General features: G+C 34.5%; 2 protein-coding genes across 4 annotated transcripts; both read left to right on the forward strand.

The window, feature by feature from the left end:
* Positions 1 to 458: 458 nt before the first annotated feature.
* Positions 459 to 9,913, forward strand: LOC136216846 (2-methylene-furan-3-one reductase-like). Of its 3 annotated transcripts, XM_066003396.1 has the most exons (4): positions 459 to 839; positions 3,909 to 4,193; positions 7,543 to 8,029; positions 9,219 to 9,913. In XM_066003396.1, exons 2-4 carry the CDS (start codon positions 4,191 to 4,193, stop codon positions 9,614 to 9,616), a joined length of 888 nt encoding a protein of 295 aa, XP_065859468.1. In that variant the 5' UTR covers positions 459 to 839; positions 3,909 to 4,190; the 3' UTR covers positions 9,617 to 9,913. The 3 variants fall into 3 exon arrangements, with proteins under 3 accessions (XP_065859468.1, XP_065859467.1, XP_065859469.1); XM_066003395.1 differs by lacking the exons at positions 459 to 839; positions 3,909 to 4,193 and adding an exon at positions 6,721 to 6,905; XM_066003397.1 differs by lacking the exons at positions 459 to 839; positions 3,909 to 4,193 and adding an exon at positions 7,227 to 7,366.
* A 7,029-nt stretch (positions 9,914 to 16,942) lies between these two features.
* LOC136220543 (cytochrome P450 704C1) lies at positions 16,943 to 21,975 on the forward strand. The gene is made up of 5 exons (XM_066008356.1): positions 16,943 to 17,491; positions 18,968 to 19,252; positions 20,336 to 20,671; positions 21,323 to 21,523; positions 21,708 to 21,975. The coding sequence occupies exons 1-5, from the start codon at positions 16,970 to 16,972 to the stop codon at positions 21,897 to 21,899; spliced, it is 1,536 nt and encodes a 511-aa protein (XP_065864428.1). The 5' UTR covers positions 16,943 to 16,969; the 3' UTR covers positions 21,900 to 21,975.
* Positions 21,976 to 23,251: the final 1,276 nt, after the last annotated feature.

The raw sequence follows: 23,251 nt of genomic DNA on the forward strand, positions 1-23,251 counted from the left end.
CTCGTGCAATTATAAAGAAAAGAAAAAAATTTCCGTGCAATCCACGGATCTCGGCAATATTCACATGCACCTACCGTTAGATATAGACTTATTAGATGTAAGCATTAGGATGCTTTAAATCTCCACCTTATGATTCTAATAAGTCTAGATCTACACGGATCTACGTTAGAGGTGGCAATTTCTGACACGAAAACACGATTACACAGCCAACCCGACTGACACGACACGATTGACACGAAAATCATTTTTCTAGCATTTATAACATATAAAACCATATGAAACATAAATATGAGATAACACGATTTTGACACGAAACACGACAATTGTCAGGTCTAATCTACGTCTAGTGACTAGTTGTATTATTGTTTTTTTTTTTCCTTTTTTGTTTCTTTTAATGAAATCCAGTTGTTTTAGGAGCGAAAATAGTGAATCATCCCTATCAGTGGCGTCGCATGCCCATCTGCGTCCGGCCCCGTTCACAACCCTACGAAAGGGATCTGATTTGTATATTCAACTAACGGTCTTTACCACCTTAATGATGAAGCATCCCTACCAGTGGCGTCGCATGCCCATCATTGAGCCCGGCATGGTATGGAGGGAAAAATCGAAATGGCCATGCTAATTTGTGTGATTTCTATGATTTATGCCTGGCAAGAAACTCGAAGAATCAATCGGAAAATTCATCTTTCGATTTTCCCTTCCATTTCGGATCGATGATGGCCACGCGATGCAGTATTGGAATTTCGGTGAAACCGTTGCTTCATTGCGGCAGGAGAGACTGTTAGTTGAATATGCAAATCATTCACTTGCTTTCTCACTCTATTCGATCTGCATTTATGGTGAGTTTTCATTTTGACAAGTATATACTGTCTCATACAAATTCTGCAAATCACGTGATTATGTTTTGGATAGGAGTTGAGTGATTTCAGTTTGTTCATGGAAATTATGGTCCAAAACAAAAACTCATTAATAACGTGCTTTGATTAATCAATTTTATCAAAAGTCTTGCAAGTTGAGCTAGCTGATATTTTCTTTTGGTTCTTTGCGTGGATATAAAAATACCTAGAGCTGTTTTGGATAAACTCGTTGTTCAGCTTTAATGGAGGATGTCCTTAGACATTATTACGGTTTTGAAGGTTTGACACGAACTATTATTCATGTGGATCTAATTTTATCTTCTGTTCTGGTACTGTGGGCTATCACTGTCTTGTAGCTTTAGTTTAGACTATCTGTTACCTGCTGTATTCAGCTTAAGCATTTTGATCATGATAACTTCGAATTTGCAAATGCTTGAAAAATGTACCGGAATGTCAATTTTCTTAGAAGTTTTTATTGTACTACCACATTGACAAACAAACTTTGTAAGGACCAGAATCAAACGTATTGAGGACGAATCTGATACTCCCTTTGGTCCTTTTAACTAGCTAGCACTTTCTCTGGTTTTTATAATGATTTTAACTCTAGTACAGTATTGAAGTATCAACCTTTAGCTAATGGTTGGGAAGACTCGTTCTGTATTAAGAAATACTGTGTCTCATTCAATTATAGGTTTGTGTTTGATCTGAAATCTTTCGCCAGGGTGGGGAGAAATTGTTCCTCATGGCTTCTCAGCTTAGCAAGACAAAGGACCATTGCTACATTGCTGGACTATGTTGAACGTACACAGACACCGGGAAACATTATCTGTAAAACATTATCTTCATAAAATAGCCTTCAAACGGAAATGGAAATGGGAACTGACACGGATACGAAACGCGGAAACGCTACTAAAGAGGAGTGTCCGTGCAACATATGTTGGAAGTAATTGTAGAGCTAGGTTTTGAAGTCTTTTCTCACTGTTTGATCTGCGTTTATGGTGAGTTTTTCTTATGACCCGTAACTCCATCTTGTCATGATAATTATGTTTTGGATAGGAGGTGAGCGATTTCAGCTTGTTCATGGAAAATATGGCCCAAAAACTCATAAGATGCCTTGATTAATCAATTTTATCAAAATTCTTGCAAGTTGAGCTAGCTAATATTTTTTCTTTGATTCTTTGAATGGATATACTAATACCCTATGAAGCACCGACTCGGGTGCGGACACGGCAAACGGTATTTTTAGAAAATATGAGACACGGGTGCGGCGGGAACACGACAAATTTTATATAATTAATTATATATATATTAGATATAAAAGTATATAAAAAAACTTGCTAAATCACAAATAAATCATTCTCTAATCTATAAAAAAACATCCATGATAAGATAAGTCATTAATTCATCACAAAAACAATAACTACTACAAATCAAATCAAACAAAGTACTTAATCTTCAAACAATAACTATGAAATTCGAATATCCAAAAGAACTACGAAGTTCGAACCCCAAAGGGAAGGGAATGGAATGGTTTCTGTTTTAGGTTTAAAGAAAAAGGAAAATCAGAGAAGAACACGAGAAGAATCGCGCATGTAAGAACCCAGGAGAGAAGAAATTGTTGAAGGATGTTGATTTGCGCAGGAAGGAGATGATGTTGATTTGCGCAGGAAGATGGAATCGTGATGTCGAAGGAGATGGAATCGTGATGTTGTGAATTGCAGGTTGCAGGAGAATCGCGATTTGCGCAAAGGAAGGAAGGAGAGAAAGAATACCTAATTTAATTTGCGATACAGGTGAGTCTAATTTAGGTTTTGTTGGTAAAATGTTTAATTGATCCTTAAATTTTATAATTTTTTTAAAAAAACCCTAATGTTTTACCCCAGCCGAGTCCCCATCCGAGTCCCACCGCGTCCAACTTTCTGGCCGTGTCCCCGCCGTGTCGCCGCGGTGTCCGGCCTTGTACCCGCCGTGTCCCCGTGTCTGGCGAGTCAGACTCGGCCACGGCGACCCCGGGGAAGAGTCCGTGCTTCATAGCTAATACCTATATCCATAGTTATTAAAGGCGCAAGGGGGTCCTGGAGCCTTGGCGTGGCGCAACTTAAGGCACGAGCCTGAGCGACAGGAGACGCACAAAAAAAAAAAAATCATAAATTCATAATACTAGTCACAAATAATCACAAATAGTTAAATACCAACAATAAAACCATAAAATGCATGAGTTAAGTTCTAGTTAACTACTAAGGCATAATCTACTGAGCTCGATGAAAAGTATCGATACTTTGTTTCTGCCCTTTTCTTTTATTTTCTAAACTAATCTCAGTCATTCATCTTATTTTTAATCCATGGCTGATAATAGAAGAATTTAAAAAAATCCAAAAAACCCTAAACAGCCCTAACGAAGCCGAGGCGCGCCAAGACGTGTGTCTGGTGCCTGGCTCAAGGCGTGCGCCTGGCAGACAGCGCCCACCTCTGTCATCCAGAGGCACTAAGGCTGGAGCCTTAGCCGAGGCGTGCCTTTAATAACTATGCCTATGTCTCTGTTTTGGATAAACTTGTTATTCAGCTTTAATGGATGATGTCCTTAGACATTATTATGGTTTTGGAGGTTGACAGGAGCTATTATTTATGTGGATCTAATTTTATCTTCTCTTCTGGTAACGTGGGATATCACTGTCTTGTAGCTTTAGTTTAGACTATCTGTTACCTGTTGTATTCAGCTTAAGCGTTTTGATCATGGTAATCTCGAATTTGCAAATGTTTGAAAAATTTGCTTGGAATGTCTATTTGCTTTGCAGTTTTTATCGTATTACCACATTGATAAACAAATTAACTTTGTAAGGACAAGAATCAAATATATTGAAGACGAATGTGATTCTACCTTTGGTCCTTTTAACTAACTAGCATTTTCTCTAGCTTTTGTAATGATTTTAACTCTAGTACAATATTGAAGTATCGACCTTCAGCTAATGGTTGGGAAGACTCATTCTGTATTAAGAAATACTGTGTCTCATTCAATTATATATTTGTGATTGATCTGAAATCTTTTGCCAGGGTTTGGAGAAATTGTTCCTCATGGCTTCTCAACTTAAATAGCATTAGCAAGACAAAGGACCATTGCTGCATTGCTGGAAGCTATGTTGCACAGGCACGGAATTAGACAGAGACACGGAAACGGACACTGTGAAACGTTCTTTCTAAAACGTAACCTTCATAAAATAGCCTTTAAACGGAAACGGGAAACGATACTAAAGAAGAGTGTCCGTGTAACATAGGCTGGAAGTGATTGTAGAGCTGGGTTTTGCAGTCTTTTCTCACTGTATTCGATCTGCATTTATGGTGAGTTTTTCTTATGGCCAATATATGCTGTCTCATACAATTCTATAAATCCATCTTGTCACTATAATTATTTTTTGGATAGGAATTGGGTGATTTCAGTTCGTTCATGGAAAATATGGTCCACAAACTCATTAATAAGATGTTTTGATTGAATCAATTTTATCAAAATTCTTGCAAGTTGAGCTAACTGATATCTTCTTTTGATTCTTTGAATGGATATACTAATACCTATGCCTGTTTTAGATAAACTTATTGTTCAGCTATAATGGATGATGTCCTTGGACATTATTATCTTTTTGGAGGCTGACATGAACTATTATTTATGTGAATCTAATTTTATCTTCTGTTACCTATCAATTTTTTATTTATTTTTATTTTTTTTTTTATTTTTTTATCTTCTGTTCTGGTAGTGTGGGTTACCACTGTCTTGTAGCTTTAGTTTAGACCATCTGTTACCTGTTGTATTCAGCTTAAACATTTTGATCATGGTAATTTCAGATTTGCAAATGTTTGAAAAATTTACTTGGAATGTCAATTTTCATAGCAGTTTATATTGTATTACCGCATTGATAAATTAACTTTGCAAGGACAAGAATCAAACATATCAAAGACGAATCTGATACAATATTGAAGTATTAAGCTTTAGCTAATGGTTGGGAGGACTCATTCTATATTAAGAAACTGTGTCTCATTCAATTATAGATATATAATTGATCTGAAATCTTTCGCCATGGGTGGGGAGAAATTGTTCCTCATGGCTTCTGAGATTAAATAGCATGGCAAGGGACCATTGCTGCATTGCTGGAAGTGATTGTAGAGCCAGGTTTTGCAGTTGGTCTTTAAGTACATTTTGACCGGTCTTATAAAGATGGCTAATAAAAACTATTAACCTGCATCTGCTCATTTTTATTATTAATCTGAATTAGTAATAAAAAGGTCTAATGCTTCCCCAGCCCCTTTAACTTGTCCAAATTGGTCATTTTACCCTCTCAACTCATCGAATGTCCTATTTACCCCCTTAACTCCATAAAAGTGGTATTTCTCACCCCATCAACTTGTCCATTTATCCCCTCAACTCATAGAATGTTCTATTTACCCCCTTAACTCCATAAAAGTGGTATTTTTCACCCCTTACAATCCGTTATCGAAGCCTAAATTGATAACTTTTTTTAAACGTTAAACCTATATTTATGTTATTTTGTAAGTGGAACCTAAATTGATACTTCCCCAAAAATTATAGGCATATTTTGGTACATTATCCCTACATATAATGTATTTAACTTGTTTATATTAATGTGCTTGTTATTTGTATTTTTTATTTGTTCTTTCTCTTTTCAACTTTTTTGACTACTATAAAAGGATAAGAAATACCATTTTTATGGAGTTAAGAGGGTAAATAGGATCATAAGTGGTGAGAAATACCACTTTTATGGAGTTAATGGGGTAAATAGGATATTCGATGAGTTGAGAAGGGGTAAAATGAAAAATTTGGACAAGTTAAGGGGGTGAGAAATACCATTTTTATAGAGTTAAGGGGGGTAAATAGGACATTCGATGAGTTGGAGGGCTAAAATGACCAATTTGGACAAGTTAAGGGGGCTGGAGAAACATTAAGCCTAATAAAAATTATCTTCAGATGTGAGAAGTGTGAGCTTCCAAAAGTATGATTGCCATTAGAAATAGCTTTAAGTTGATTTTAAGTCAAAAGTTATAAGCCACTGTATTCTAGCATCCTAACTCTTAAGTGGTTGTGGATTATAGAGATGAATGCTCCTCTAGCTCACTCCATGAAGTCGTTTCATTTGCATAATATATTTATGAACTCTGTGGCTTGGTACCTTACAAGAATACAACCGTATCCTTTTACCATAAGTTAGATAAATATCAAATTACAAACTTGTAAACTTTTGATCTGAAACATTTTGGCCCCTGCCTGCTGAAGCTCAAGTGTAATTTTGTGCCCTATTACTCTTTCACAACTGCCAGTACATTTTACATACTGGTACTTCTTGGTTAACTTAATTATCAACATCTTCCAATGATAATTAAAAATGAAAGGAAAAAAAAAGCCAAGATTTTTTTCCTCTGTGTAAGCGGATAAACAAATTAAAGGAACATTATACCCGACTCTCTTTCAATTGGAGAAATTTGTTTGATTGTGGAATTTTTCCGGCTTTAGAGAAGGTAATTTCACTTTGACAATTTCTATAGCATAGGAAAAATTCATTCAGATAATCTTCATTCTCTTACTAAATCTTTTTCTTTTATCTAACAAATGAACTTCTTTAGTTAGGTAATTTGTATTTACTGAAGCAACTCACTATTACAGGTCCATTTTCCTTTCCATCAATCTCTCAAACTTATTCTTTTCATACTAACATTAAATCTAGTAGTTAAACTTATAATACCTACCCTGTCTTTTCCATCAATTTCTCGAACTTATCCTTTCCATACTAACATTAAATCTGGTAGTTAAACACATTGGATAGCATTATATAAAGGGAATAACTACGATAGTTTTTTGTAGGAGATATCAATATGCAGAAAGCTTGGTTCTATGAGGAATATGGTCCCAAGGAATTTCTCAAATTGGGAGACTTCCCACTTCCTGTTCCCCAGCATGATCAGCTATTAGTGCAAGTTCGAGCTGCTGCTTTGAATCCAATTGATTTCAAAAGGCGCCAAAAACCCCTTTTTCCTTCAGATTTTCCTGTGAGTAGAAACTATTAGGATAAGGCATGTTTCGGGGTTTAGGAAAGAGCAAGAGCAGTGTCTTGTGTTAAACTGACCCTCAAATCAAATGTGTCTCTTCTTTTCCAGCAACCTGAGCTTTGCCTAAGACTTGGCTCTCTATACTTTCTAAAAACTCGAGATAATCTTTCTATATCCATATATTTTCTATTTAATTTTAATTAAAATATACCACTCGCTGGAAAAGTCTTCCAACTAACAACTGTTTTGATTGGAAAAGGGGGAAAAAGTTACTATTATATTAAAGCACTCGGGGGGTGGGGCAACATTTCCAAATTTTAAGGAAAACAGTTGAACTCCACAAAAAAGAAAAATTGCATTTATTCCTTTTTATTTAGGACTTCAAAGGAAAATCATAATTACTCTAATACTCTTACGAGTCCATTTCTTTGAGAATGATGTGCGTTCTGCATGTTTGATAGGTGTAATTTGATGACTCTGAGAAGCTTGAAGAACTCCACTAAATGTTTTAAATTGAACTACATAATAAGAAAATGACAAACATGATTTGAGGATGAAAATGCTCTTGTTTTCTTATCTGCTGCAGGATCATTTCTATTTCTCCTAGCGAATAACAAATATAATAACTTATGTGCAGGTAGTTCCTGGCTGTGACATGGCAGGTGTAGTGGTAGCAAGAGGCAGTGATGTGACAAAATTTCAAATTGGCGATGAAGTCTATGGAAATATTCAAGATTTTGAGGCAGAGGGACAAACAAAGCAGCTTGGGACACTGGCAGAGTTCATACTTGTAGAGGAGAGATTTGTAGCAGAGAAGCCAAAAGCTCTTTCATTTGAGGAGGCTGCTAGCTTGCCATTAGCCATTCAGACTGCAATGGAAGGTTTCAAAACTGCAGATTTTAAAGAGGGCCAAAGTATTTTTATAGTTGGCGGGGCTGGCGGAGTTGGCAGTTTAGTTGTTCAGCTTGCTAAACATTTCTATGGAGCATCACATGTTGTTGCTACAGTTAGTACCCCTAAGGTGGAATTTGTCAGAACACTGGGAGCTGATAAAGTTGTTGACTACACAAAGATAAGATATGAAGAAATCGAGGAGAAGTATGATTTCCTTTATGATACAATTGGTATGTTTCTTTCTACTCTTTCAGTTTATTGCAGCTTCATTCTGTGGATGTTGCTTTCATATTGTGCTGATTTATAGTTTAACCCTGATTTATGTGATTCATCACTCATATATCTTGCATCAATTATCCACTGATCTGCTAAGACTCATGGGTACTTTTGTTATGCGAAACTGGAGAACCTTTGCATGTACTTCCCATTATTCTTGTTCTATCAATGGATAACTGATTCCTGACAATTTGGAATTTGTTTGAGGGAGAATTTATCAGAATAAATGAGATGGGCTTTTCTGCTTTTGATGTAAGGTGAATTCATTATTGGCTGCTCAGGCTTTTCAGTTCCGAGTCAAGAGGAAACAAATTCATAGTTCATAGTTGTTCTTAATCATAGTTATCAAAGTCGCGCCACAGGCCTAAAAAGCGTTAGGCTCTAGGCATGTCCACTGAGAAGTCAAAAGATGGGCTTTGCTCAAGATGTGCGAGCCTTTTGTGCCTTTCTGAGCCTAGCGCCTTACCGAAGACGCGCCTAGATGCAAATTTAGAACCTACTATGTCTTTTAGGGTTCTAAATTAGAATTAGGATGTTTTAACCGTTTCCTATCTATATGATCTAAGCTTGAAAATAAATTAGAGTAAGAAGAAATAAATAAAAAAGGAAAGAAGATTTGGACAGCAGAAATATCACAAAGAACGCCACAAAAAAAAAGGGGTTGCTCCATTTTGAAGAGTTTAGAAATATCGCAAATCGAGACTTTAGTCTTGATGAAAAGTAGTTATTAGACTATTGGTTAATTAAACTGGGATTCAGTTGAACTTTAGTCTTTAGATTTAATTTTTTTATTATGAATTATGATTATGGAAGTTTTAGTAGTTAATTTGAAATTTTATATCACAGATTTTATGATTAAACTTATGGATAATTGGATATGAATTAGTATTTAACTATTCATTGCATTTTAGAAATGTTTATCATTATTTATGATTTTATATGTATATTTCTTTAGTAATCCTTGTGTCGTTTATGCACGCGCTTACAAATAAGCTCCATAACCTTCCTCCCGGTGCCTTGATGTGCATTTAATAACTCTATATATTACCAATTAAGATTAGCTTGAGCTGTAAGAGGCTCAGGTTACTTAAATTAGAGATAAGTTCGAGTCTCAAACCGATAATCGGATCTAATAATGTTCAGGTGATTCGAAGAATTCTTTTGTGGTAGCCAAGGACAATGCACCAATTGTCGATATAACTTGGCCACCCTCACATCCAAAGGCAGTGTATTCAAGCTTGACAGTTTCAGGGGAAGTTCTGGAGAAGGTTAAGCCACTTTTAGAAACTGGTAAGCTCAAGGCCTTAATTGATCCTACTGGTCCATATACTTTTACAGATGTTATTGAAGCTTTTAGATATTTGGAAACCGGAAGAGCCCGTGGAAAGGTTATTATCTCTTCCTTCCCATCACAAAATCTCTGGAAACTGGAAAAGCCATTGGAAACAGGAAGAACTGGTGGAAAGTTAACTAACCTTTCCTTCGAACATCTTTGCCATCCTGTTGCTTATGAAAGCAAAGAACGCTATTCTTGGAACTGATACATGTGTTCTCATAAGACTTCTGTTTGTTAAAGTCCGCAATTCGGGTTATCATATCAAAAGTGTTATCTTTATATGTTATTTAATATGACAAAAATGTAAGAAATATGATAATTGTGTCAATCTTATTGTATTAGTTGGATTGTATCCGTAAATCATGTAAGAAATAGGATAATTGTGTCAACGGCATCATATTAGTTGGATTGTATCTGTAAATCATGTAAGAATTCTCATCTCTAAATTCCCAGGTGTTTCTGATATTCGTGTATTAGATATTTAATAAATTTGTGTTTCTTAGTGTGAGAATCTTATATTTATTTTACTCTCAGAAATTTTCACCTCTCAATTCTTCCTAGGTGTTTATGATATGTTCAACATAACATATTACACAAACAAACATAATATTAGGGAGTGGAGTTGAGAGTTTGTAAAATAGATTTTGAGTCAAATCTTTGGATGCTCAAAGTTAATAAAGGGCGGCCCGGTCGCATTACGCGTCCCCGCTGAGCGAGGGTCCGGGGAGGGGTCCCACCACAAGGGTGTATTGGGGGCAAGCCTTCCCTTACCAATTTGATTGGCAAGAGGCCGCTCCTAAGACTCGAACCCGTGACCTCTGGTCACACGGCAACAACGTTTTACCGTTGCGCCAAGCCTCGCCCTCGATGCTCAAAGTTAATATGTTAATAAAATTACATTTGACTCACCAATTAATGTTAACATGAGTGGTTAAGGATCTTAAGTTACTTAAGCTTAGAGATATCTAGTCCATAATCTAGTGTATGTGAAAAATTTTAATTGAAAGAGAATTTATCTAGAGAGTGTTTGACGAGTCTCGAAACAAGTCATAGAGATCTCGAGTTAGAATTCTAGTGTACATAAAAAAATTTAATTAAAAAAGGATTATAGTGCCTGACGAATTTCGGATTTGGTAAAGAAATTAATGGGAAGTGAATTCAATGACTTCTTTAGAAAATAAAGTAATTTTAAAACATTATAGTTATAGATCATAAAATAATTCTAATTGAATTTATTTGAAATAATTAATGTCTAAAAGAAATGAAAGTCTCTAAAAAAGAATTAAAAAAAAAAATCAACATCAAGGGCCAATTTTTATTGTAAGACAAAAACTGATCGACCAATCGATTAACGTTGGTATTCTAACTGATACGGACATCAACTTTGATATTGCCATCTTGAATATTGAAGACAAAATAAATAAATAAAATAGTACATTTATGGGTGGGGTTAAACCCAAAAAGGTAATTAAAATGAATTATTTCCAATAATGGTAGAAAAATAATTTCTTTAAAAAAACTGTTTCTAACTGCATAGTTAAAAATGGTCTGATGATACCAAGGGTTGGTCTGAGTGATAAGATGTTGAACCTTTGCTTGACAGGTTTGAGGTTCGATTCCCCATTCCCCATCACAATGAATCTATTATTGTATGGTTTTAATCATATGGATTTTAATGACCATGACTGCCACTGTAAAGAGACTATTTTTAATTATCATTTTTGGAAGTTTAACCATTATCGATTCCTAAATTACAATACTATCATTATTATGATCCTTAAATTCTAATTATTAACATAAAAGTTGTTAAATTTACATATACTAATATTAAAATTTAAATTAAGATAAAATCACTTGAAACAATTAAAAAAATAATAATTTGGACAAGTTTGATTATATTATTCATTTTTTTTAAATGTCACTATAAATTATTATGAAATACATGCTTTCAGATTATTATTTCGTTAATTTTTAAAGGATTTTTTTGATTTGACATTTAATGTTAATATAATATAAAATCCAAAGATTATGATCGTAAAATGAAATTTAAGGATCATAATATGAATAACATTATAATTTAATTTAGGGACCATAAATATATTTTATTAAAATATTTTTCCTTTGTATTTTTCTTGTTGTTTTATTTCTGAAATAAAACAAAATTATGAAAATGAAGTTATTGGAATTCCTCAATCACCAATTAAGATATCTATAAAATTAATGGATAGGGACTGAACCAATTAACTAATGGTGCCTTCTATGGTTACTTTGTTTTTGACAAAGTACCATTACTTGGTGTGTTTTCACCATTGGATGATGGAGTATAAAATCAATCCAATGGTAAAAACACACAAAGTAAGACTTGCTTTATAAAAAATAAAGTAAGCATAGCCTTGGATAAATTACATATGTGGTGTATAACTTTTACCTTAAATCACACTTTGGTGTACAACCAAAATTTTGTCACACTAAACCTTACGAACTTCAGGTGACCTCCCACTAAAGTGTACAACCGGTTTTTATGACCGGTCAACGCTGGTCAAAGTTGCCACATCATCATTTTTTATTATAACATTAAAAAAAGTGGGATCCACTTTTTTATAGAATTACTAAAATAGTCTTATCCCTTGTAAATTTACTAAATTACCATCATCTTCTTCCTTCAACTCCTCTCTCTACCATTTCTCTCTCTCACTCTTCTCTCTCTCACTCCTCTCTCTCTACCATTTGAAGTCAGTGTAAATGGTTTGTTTCTTGTTGCAACTTAACTCTTATTCGTTAATTTCTTCTGGAAGGGGTTTATGGAAAAAGATCGGAGAGAGGAAGTAACCGTTTTTTGGCCAGGTGGGTACGCGAAACCAGCAAATACGGAATCAAGAGTATTGATATCATGCGATTTGTTACAGAGAAGGCTTAAAAGCAAAAGAATCCCAAAGAATATTGGGGAAAAGATAACAAAAAGAAACTCACAGAAAGAGGGAAATAAATAGGAATCGATTAGCGGAAACTGATGAGTTGTTTTAATACTATAATTAAAAATGATGATGTGACAACTTTGACCAACGTTGACCAGTCATAAAAACCGGCAAAAACCGGCTGTACACTTTAGTGGGAGGTCACCTAAAGTTCGTACGGTTTAGTATGACAAAATTTTGGTTGTATACCAAAGTGTGATTTAGGGTAAAGGTTGTACACTACGTATGTAATTTACCCGCATAGCCTTTACCATCAACTAATACCATAAATTCATAATGAAGTACTAGTTTGTCCTAAATATTCATATACACGTTACTTCAATAGAGTATAATAGGATGAAGAATCTTCCTTCTTCCTCCTCACACCGGGTTAGTTTCTCTATTTCTTTTATTGCTTTTTTAGTTTCTGTTCATATATTTCATCGAATCTTTTTATCCATCTGATTGTATCCGTTCTCTATTATTCTGTCGTTTATGTTTTTTTTCAGATTTAGCAAGAGCAGAAATGATTTATCTTGTCCGTAGATCAATAAATCTACGTAGTTGCAAAAAAAAAAAAAAAAGAACTCAGATCCGAATGTTCAGAATGGTCTAAAGGATGAAGTTTGGATTACAGATGTCTTTCTACAGATTTGGATTTACGAGAAATATATTGCTGTTTTGTGTTTTTTTTATGCCTTTTATGAGTTCTTTTTGCTCTTTTTAGTCATTTTCATCCCGTTGTGGATATTGTATTTGTTTTAGCGTGTAATCGTGTGATGTTTCTACATTTTGCTTGTTGTACTTGTTCTTCTATTTTCATCTAACGAAATTACAAGCATTTTTCTCAAAAAAATAATAATTCATTATACTCCTTTATTAAACTCTCTTTTATTAGAGTGAGTTTAACATACTGGACACTTATTGACCACTCAATAGATATTGAGTAGTTTATTAAGCTTTCAAATATATATATGGGTTAGGCTATGCTTACTTTGTTTTTTTACAAAGTAAGCTTTACTTTGTTTAATTAATTAGTGGATCAACTATGATTGAGTGGTTATAAAGTTTAATTATTGAAGTTGATAGTTTAATAAAATAAAGTTTATTAAATTAATGATGTGATATGTACATTGAGTGAGTGTAAGTATGAACCATTGGAAATGTTCTTATATATTGGGGTAAATTGCACCTTATTTTCACGATATTATCACTAAATTTTAAAACGTAACATTAAATTAAGTCATTTAGTTTTGCACTTTCTTGCTTCAAAAAACTTTGCACTTTCTAATATTATGATTGCTAAACTTCAATTAACGCCTCAAAATGACCGTTGACGACCTCAAATGAAAATATTCGAGAATTAAAGTTATTTAGAACCACGTTTACCATGAAGCCACATTTTTTATTTTTCAAAACCACAATTCCTAGAGTTTTCTCTCTCCTCTAACCAAATAACACCGAAATTGCCCTTAAATGGAAATTTTGAATAATTAAAGTTGTTTAAAATATCATCAATTTTTGAAATTTTTCATTTTGAAGTTATCAACAGTCATATCATGCAAGCCTGCAGACTGCCTGAGCCTGTTCTCAATGAGCTTGACAAAATTAACCGGCGTTTCCTCTGGGGTGAGTCTAGAGAGGGGAAAAAGATTCACCTGGTTCCTTGGAAGGAGGTCTGCCAGCCGAAGAGTAAGGGGGGCCTTGGAATTAGACAAGCTAAGGATAATAACAAAGTCTTATTAATGAAACTCCTCTGGAGAATGTGGCAATGCCCCTCCTCTCTTTGGGTTCGTCTTCTCTGTGGTAAGTATAGAAAAGACAAAATCTTTGGGGGCCCTAAGGAGAGAGTTGTCAATTGTTCCTTCCTCTGGAAAGGGATTAGCGCTGTGTTTGCTGCGTTCTGCTCAGGGGTTGGCCTGGAGGTGGGTAATGGCAAGTCCATCAGCTTTTGGTATGATATCTGGATTGGAGACAAACCGTTAATAGAAGTGTGTAGTCCCCCCCCCCCCCCCCCCCCGCCTTATTTTACCCGTAATTGGAGGATTGCCGACGTGGTGGACTCTGAGGGGGACTGGATTTGGTCTAAATTTGATTCTTTCTTTAGCCTGGATACTCTCCTCAGAATTAGGGGAGTGAAGGTTAGTAATCAGGAGGAAGACAAGGATAGACATTGTTGGGCCTTGACTAACAATGGTGCTTATTCCTGCAAATCGGCCTTTGAAGCTTTTACTTTTAACAGGTCCGATTCTCCCTCTGTTTCTTGGAAGTCCATTTGGACCCTTAGAGTCCCTTACCGTGTTAGGAGTTTCCTGTGGCTGGGAGCTAAGGACAGGTTGCTTACTAATTCGGATAGGCACAGAAGGCACTTAGTGGATTCAGGAACTTGCAGTAGATGCAGAGGCCATGTTGAAACTTTGTGCCATGCTCTTAGGGACTGCTCTAAGAGCAAAGAGGTGTGGAAGAAAATTCTTCCTCACCACATTCTCTCTCCCTTCCTTGCCCATCCTGAGAATGACTGGTTCTCTGATGGTGTTAGTGGAAAGCTTCTGGCTAACTTGGAGCATGGTGACATTTTCTTTGCTATCATCTGTCATCAAATTTGGAAGTGGAGGAACGAGGAGATTTTTGGTGATAAAACTACTTTTATTCCCAACCTTTCTGAGTTCTTCTCCAAAAAGCTTTCTATTATTATTGAGAGTTTCAAAGGGGATTCCCTTGCCAGGGTTACCCAGAAAAGAGAGGTCCACCTCATTGGATGGAGCAGGCCTAGTGATGGGGTGGTGAAGTTGAACACGGATGGCTCTTGCCTTTCCAATGGGAAAATTGCGGCCGGAGGGGTTCTAAGAGATGGGGGGGGGGTGCCTGGCTTTCTGGGTTCACCCAGAATCTGGGTTTGGGCTCTTCTTTTTCTGCGGAGCTTTGGGGTATTCTCTCTGGTATCAAGCTTGCCAAGAGTCTGGGTGTTAAGAAGTTATCTGTGGAGTCTGATAACTTGGAGGCCATTAATATGATTTGTGATAATCATGCTATTTGTCTGAATAGCCGCAACCTCATCAAAGCTATTAAAAGGCTTAGTTCTTCCTTTGAGTCCTTAAAGTTCAATCACATTTTCAGAGAGCAAAACCGGGTCGCGGATCGCTTGATGGCAGCTGGTCATGAGGGGATGTTAGGCGTTACTACCCTTTCTGTTCCTCCTATCTTTCTTTCTTCTCTTCTTCTAGAGGATAGGATTGGGGTTAGCTTTCCTAGGCTGATCTCAGGTTAGGTTTTTCTTTCTTTGTTTGTTTGTTTTTCTTTCTTGTTTCTACCAAAAAAAAAAATCAACAGTCATTTAAGACGTTAATTGAAGTGTAGTGGTCATAATGTTAGAAAGTGTAAAATTAAATGACTTTTATGTTACATTTTGAAATTTGATTGCCTACCGTGAAAATAAATAAAGTTTAGTGGCATGGGTATAATTTACCCTTATATATTGCTAATAATAATAATAATAATAATAGCACAATTAAAAATCTTTAGATTTTATATTTTTTTTCTCAAAATGCTTATATAATCTAATATAGTAGAGTGCATTCTATGGTTACTTTGTTTTTAACAAAGTAACCCTTACTTTGTGTGTTTTCACCATTAGATTAATTTTATATCTAATGGTGAAAACACACAAAGTAAGGGTTACTTTGTTAAAAACAAAGTAACCATAAACCATATACTAGATGAAAAAAATACAACAAGAGAGAATAATGAGAAATATAACTTCATACAAGTACACGCTAAAATCAATACAAGATTCACAAAAAAAAGAAAAAAAAATTACAAAGAACAATAAAAGTCATAAAAGGTACAATAAGGACTATAAATCATATTTTTCAAAAAAAAAAAAAAACTGTAAATCATATACTTATTGTAAATCTAAATCCGCAAAAGCAACCGCAATGTAATCTTTATCATTTAGACCTTTTGAACATTCGAATTTGAATCATTTATTTTGCGACCATATAAATTTAGTGATGTATGGACAACACCGAATGTAAACTAATATTTTCCTACGATAAGTTCATCAATATAAGCCCAGACTCACGAATATATATAAGTGTTCCTGCACTTGTTCAGCAAATTATTGACTACTTTCAAAGTGTCACTATAACTTTCTAAACTTGCTCTAAAATGTCTTAATATATCAACTTGCTTAAAATATCATCAATTAATCTCTCAATTAAAAAAAAAATAGTAAGCTACATGTAGAATGTGTGTTACAGACAACTTAATATTATTATATAATTTATAGAATGTATTAAAAATGAAGTTAATATCTCCTCCCTCTCTCTCATATTAGAACTTCATACCCGATATATATATTGATTAATTTGAAAGTTTAGGATTTCATCAAATTTTTTTTTTTTTTTGTTACAAGTTAAACTAACAAAAGGATATATTAATATATATATATATATATATGCAACAGTGCTCGCCTGGACCAATGACCAAATGAATTTGGTCATTCATCATTCACGGTGAATGATCAAATTCAGGTCCAAGTCAGCACTTACATATATATATATGAGAGAGAGCTGGAAGATGATCCTCGTAACAAACACAAGAAAATGGAATTTCTCTCAACAATCTTAACCTTGGTAGCAACTCCATTTCTCCTCATCCTCACAACCTTTTTGTACATGATTTTCAAATCCTACGCCGGAAAATCAAGAAAAAGCTCCGAGTATGCACCGGTAAAGGGGACAGTATTTTCCCAGCTATTTCACTTTAACACCCTTTACGATCATCAAACTGAATTGGCCAAAAAAGACAAGACTTTTCGACTTCTAGGCCCGGAAAACAGTGAATTATACACCACCGATTCAAGAAACATCGAACATGTTTTGAAGACGAATTTTCATAAATATTCAAAAGGGAAATACAATCAGGATATCGTGACGGATCTTTTTGGTGAAGGTATTTTTGCTGTTGATGGAGATAAGTGGAGGCAACAGAGAAAGCTTGCTAGCTTTGAATTTTCTACGAGAATTCTTAGAGATTTTAGCTGTTCTGTTTTCAGAAATAATGCTGCTAAACTTGTTACACTCATTTCCGGTATTACGGTCTCCGATCAGGTTTTCGATATGCAGGTGAGTCAAAAGTCAACCCACTGTCTTTTTCGAGTTAAGGCTGAATGTTCCTTTGGTTCTTGATTTCGTAACTTCTTTTTTTGTTTTTTCATTGCAAAGAGTGGAATAAAAGTGTTTGGTTAAGATTAAATTCGGAAGGAACATTAACTAATTTCTAGCAATTATAAGTAGCAATAAAGATTAAACATCCAATATTAACATCAAACATCAAACATGTGACTGTATGTTTTGTTCTGTTGTTATTATTGGTCGAATTAGTTGATTATAGTTATTTCTCAATCTTAACCATAGCTATAAAGATGTTGTTTTTCAGTTTTATCCGTTTGAGTATTCATGTCTCCTTTTTACTTTTTCATTTCAAAGAGTAGCATAAAAGTGTTTAGTTAGCATTGAGAAACAAAGCTATTTCACGAGAAAAAAATAGCCAACATATAAAAAACAGTAAACAGTTAACGTCAACAACAGTTGCATTCACATGGACCCTGATGACCACGTAAATTTGATCATTCACCGTTAGATCTGGATGGATTAAATATAAGCCTTAGGATGTTTTGAACGTTCATCACCTTAGGATTTTAATCCGTCCAGATCTATCGGTGAATGATCAAATTTACATGGTCATCAGGGTCCATGTGAACGCAACTGATGTCAATAAATAGTAGATACCAACCAAACAAATCATGTTTGGTTAGTTGTTAATGATGTTTTTAGCTATTTGATGTTTTATGTTAGATGTTTTTTTTTTTATCTTTGTTCTATTATTTGGTAATTTACCCTCATAACCTATCCAAAATGTTAATTAATTTTTACCCCTAACCTATTATTTCGTTAAATTAATCTAATCATGACACGTATAATCGAACGATTGGTGGTTCTTTTTTACATGAAGAACACCAGGATAACTATTTTCAGAAACCCAACCCAACTCTATTATTCCATAATATCAAGTTTGAGTATTGATCTTATCTTTCAAACTTGTCTATCGTTAAATCAGTCCAAAATAACACATCAGAATATAATTGATAGTTATTTGACATATGTCGCTTTGTTATACTGACATGTGTCATTTTTAACTAATTTGATTTCAAATGTCAAGTTAAAAGAATAAATTAATATTCACGCTTGATTTTGAACTAAATTGATCTTACTAGTCAACTTGAAAAACCAAATTGATGCTTAATTCCTATTATAATTACTCAAATCCTATATAGTTGAACGAGAATGGACCTTAAAAAGTATACGAATCGTTATAGGAGAAATTATATTAAGCATTGAGTTGTGCTAATCAAATAGAGGACTCCCAATACACATGTTGACATGTTTATTAAAGAATTATCCACATCAACAACCAATAATTAATTAATATACGCGTCAAAATGTATATTGAGGGTCCTCTTCTACATAGTATATTAAAAGTGACATATAAATAGTTATTTTAATGCTTGTGACATGAGTTATGATTTGTTGTGGATACAGGATATATTGATGAGATGTACACTAGATTCAATATTCAAAGTAGGATTTGGAGTGGAATTAAATTGCTTGATAGGATCAAGCAAAGAGGGGACTGCTTTTATGAAGGCTTTTGATGACTCCAATGCTTTAGTGTATTGGAGATATGTTGATCCTTTTTGGAAACTCAAAAGGGTTTTCAATGTTGGATGTGAGGCCTCTCTTAAGAACAACATCAAAATCATTGATGATTTTGTCACCAATTTGATCAAAAACAGAAGGAGATTGCTTGAAGAACAAAAGTTTAAGGTTAGACTTTCTTCAAATATTACTACTAATTAATAGGTAAATTATATTCATGGCCCCCGAACTACAGTAGTTTGGATGAATTTCTTACCGTTGTCAAAGCATGTAACTGCTGTTAGGCTATGTTGCACAGAAACTCTTGTTCATCGGTCTATTTATGTTTCGTACCCTTTTCTGTTTCATAGCTATAATTTTTTTTCAAAGAAATAATGTTTCCGAATGTCGGTTTTGTTTCAAATTCTGTTTCATTTTCGTGCAATATAGATGCAAGAGGGCGAGCCTTGACGCAACGGTAAAACGTTGTTGCCGTGTGACCAGAGGTCACGGGTTCGAGTCTTAGGAGCGGCCTCTTGCCAATTAAGGCTTGCCCCCAATACACCCTTGTGGTGGGACCCCGATGCTAGGAGTGAAATAGGTAAAACCAGGTCAACGCTACTTCAAAACATGTGGCAAAGACGCGGCGCAGATTACACATACTAAGCGAGAGCTACTAATATTATGGCCCTTTAAATTTCATTTCGTGATATAAAAATACTTGAATTTTACATTACTGTAATATTAAAATTCAAATTAACAAAAATCAGTAAATTTTTTTTAATGAAATGATGTTGAGGGCAAAATAAATATTTGACCATATTCATAGTGAGATGGATGAAAAAAGAATCAATGATGTATTCAAATTTATCCATATTACACGATATTTATTAAGTTGGTATTCAATGTTACAGTAATATAAAGTTCAAAATCTTTTGTTTTGAAAAATAAAATTTAAGAGCCATAATATTAGTAACGCTATAATTCATAGGTCATCGATGACGGCCAAGACTGTTGAAACGGTGTGTGCTTAAATTTTTGTTTACCCTACCCAGGGCACAACGACGATGTTTTGGCCTGAGTTGGGTAACAAATTGAGATGTCCAACCTCTTTCTTCATCTATTGGGGGTGCAAATTGCATTCCTATCAGATGAGCGAGTTGGTTCTCCGTAGCTGTGGCGGTTCTTACAGCCATGGATGTAATTTACCCTGTAATGAATTGATTTTAAAAACACAGACTGACTGATGAATCTTGTTATGAATGTTGAAAGAATGTGAAAGAGGATATACTATCAAGATTCTTGGTGGAGAGTGAGAAGGATCCAGAGAGAATGAATGATAAATATCTAAGGGATATTATTCTCAGTTTTATGATAGCTGGTAAAGATACAAGTGCAAATACACTTTCTTGGTTCTTCTATATGCTTTGTAAGAACCCTTTAGTTCAAGAAAAACTTGCACAAGAAGTGTCACAAATCACACAAGAAGAAGAACAAGAAGAAGTTGAAGATTTTATGGCAAAAGTGACTGATGATAAACTTGACCAAATGCATTTTCTTCATGCAATTCTCACTGAGACCTTGAGGCTATACCCTGCCGTTCCTGTGGTAAAATTCCCTCCAAAATTTGCACAAATTTACTTTTTTTTTTCTCCATATTTAATATCTACTGTTTAGAATAAAACAATAAAAAGGAGAACCAAACGAGTACTTACTCCCTCGTAGATAGTTCTATTAGTCATGTGATAGAAATTCTGCTAAATGATATGCAGCGGTTGGGGTTGGAGCGTGCGTATATTGCACTTCTTATCGATGAGCTAAATTTTAAATAAGATAAAAGCATAGAGGGTGAATTTTACCAAATTGAAGAAATCTAGGGATCTAAAATATTCTCAAGTTTTAACTATGAATGTTGTTCCTTCATTTTTCAAAAGTTTTGTGGGAAAAAAAAGAATCTCTTTATATCCTTATTTTTTCGACTTTTGTTGATTAAATCCTTAATCTTTTAATTTGATGCATTGAATCGTCTATTAATTATAATCGCACATTAAACTGTTGATTACCAGAAAAATCCGTTTTTGAATATCAAACTCGGTTGAAATAACATCAATTCATCTATAATTGATTAATGGCTCAATATATCAAACTTGAAGATTAGAAACTTAATCAACAAAAATCGAAAAGATTAGGAAGAGCGAGTTTTAATGCTGGTGAACTGATTTTTTTTTTGTGTGTGTGTGTGCGCGCGCGTGTGTTCAGGATGGGAGATGCGCAGATGAAGATGACATTCTTCCAGATGGATTGAGGATGAAAAAGGGAGATGGCTTGTACTACATGGCTTATGCTATGGGGAGGATGACATATATCTGGGGAGAAGATGCAGAAGAATTCAAGCCCGAAAGATGGCTCAACAATGGAGTTTTCCAGCCTCAATCACCATTCAAATTCGTAGCATTTCATGTAAGCTCGTTCAAATTTATCCATGTATACAAAACGACTTAATTTTACCTTTATAATATAAATCCTTACTCAATTTTACCTTTCTCCAAGCGCCATTCATTTTTGTTGAGTGATCATAATGTTAGTAAATGTATAGTTTTTGTCAAATTTTAAATCGTGTTTTGGGTTGGTGGTTTGATTGCAGGGCGGTCCTCGTATATGTCTAGGGAAAGACTTCGCATACAGACAAATGAAGATAGTAGCAATTGCACTTGTTCGGTTCTTTCGCTTCAAATTAACAGATGATGATACACGAGAAGTAACTTACAGGACAATGTTCACTCTTCATATTAAGGATGGTCTTCATCTTCGTGCTATTCCCAGGATAAGTTTGTGATTATAGATATACTCAAGGAAATAAAATGATTTACTGAAGTGGAAATTGAAAACAATATTTGTAAATAATAAAAACATATGCATATATCAATCATTTTGTATACTTTACAAGTCATATAATAATAAAACTTTTCATTTTGAAAAGTTGTAGAAAATAGTCTAAAAATCAATAGGAATTTATTGAACATGTGATTGACATTGATACACTTCAAGTTCTTGAGTTTTAGTTTAGAAAATGGATTTCTGCAATTTCATGATTTCAAAAGTCATATTGCCAGTAATCTCAAAGTCCATGTAGCCATGAATGTTTACCAAAAAAAAGGTCTGCAATTATTATTCAGATGAAGACCTCTCTAGTAGCATTAGTTTCGTGTCCGTCTCGGAAACAGGAACTCCCAGAAACCAATACGACACATTTCCACAAATATTGAAAATAGAAAATATGTTTCTGGTTTAGGAAACTGTTTCCACCAGCAAACACAATGCAAAACCAGAAACTGTTTCCACCAGCAAACACAATGCAATTTCAGTTCTGACTATGATTCTAGCTAATTGAAACTTTACTAACTTCGTAATTAATGATAATTTCTATTCCACAATTTCTAATTATTCCTATTTCTGCTCACTGTTGTAAGTATATATAATATTTTTTATTATTATACTTCTAATATTTATAAATGTCCCTATATTAGAAATATTTACCCGTCTCCCCGCATTTCCGCATTCTATCTTTTGTTAGAAATAACGTTTCCGGTGTCCGTTTTCGTTTCCGTTTCCATTTCCTTGCAACATAGTTTTAAATTGATGAAGTATTGTTCAATATAGGAAAGACCTCTTTAGTAGCATTAGTTTCGTGTCCGTTTCGGAAACAGAAACTCCCAAAAACCAATACGACACATTTCCACAAATATTTAGAAAATACATTTCTGGTTTAGAAAACTGTTTCCACCAGCAAACACAATCCAATTTCAGTTCCGACTATGATTCTAGCTAATTGAAACTTTACCAACTTCATAACTTAGGGTAAATTTCATCAATGGTGTACAACCTTTGCCTCATTTCACACTTTGGTATACAACCTTCAATTTGTCTCACTAATATATACAACCTTATAGGTGACTTCTCACTATGGTGTACAGCAGGTAAAAATGACCGGTCAACGTCTAGTCAACGCGCCACCTCAGCCATTTGACCAGTCAAAAAGTCAAAAATTGACTTACCACATATGTAATTACTAAATTGACCTTATTTGGATTTTCTTCTTAAACCCACCATTAACCTGGATTATCTTTTTCTCTCTTACTTTTCTCCCACTTTCCTGTTATTCTCAATTTTATAAAAGTTGGGTGATTA

The sequence above is a fragment of the Euphorbia lathyris genome, chromosome 2 (assembly GCF_963576675.1).
Source record: "Euphorbia lathyris chromosome 2, ddEupLath1.1, whole genome shotgun sequence".
Classification (NCBI taxonomy): Eukaryota; Viridiplantae; Streptophyta; class Magnoliopsida; order Malpighiales; family Euphorbiaceae; genus Euphorbia; species Euphorbia lathyris.

Coding starts and splice junctions, on each gene's coding strand:
- LOC136220543 (XM_066008356.1), top strand. CDS start 16,970: ATGGAATTTCTCTCAACAATCTTAACCTTGGTAGCAACTCCATTTCTC. Junction 20,672..21,322: donor TATACCCTGCCGTTCCTGTG/GTAAAATTCCCT, acceptor GCGTGTGTTCAG/GATGGGAGATGCGCAGATGA. Junction 21,524..21,707: donor TCAAATTCGTAGCATTTCAT/GTAAGCTCGTTC, acceptor GTTTGATTGCAG/GGCGGTCCTCGTATATGTCT.
- LOC136216846 (XM_066003395.1), top strand. CDS start 6,732: ATGCAGAAAGCTTGGTTCTATGAGGAATATGGTCCCAAGGAATTTCTC. Junction 6,906..7,542: donor TTTTTCCTTCAGATTTTCCT/GTGAGTAGAAAC, acceptor ACTTATGTGCAG/GTAGTTCCTGGCTGTGACAT. Junction 8,030..9,218: donor TTTCCTTTATGATACAATTG/GTATGTTTCTTT, acceptor AATAATGTTCAG/GTGATTCGAAGAATTCTTTT.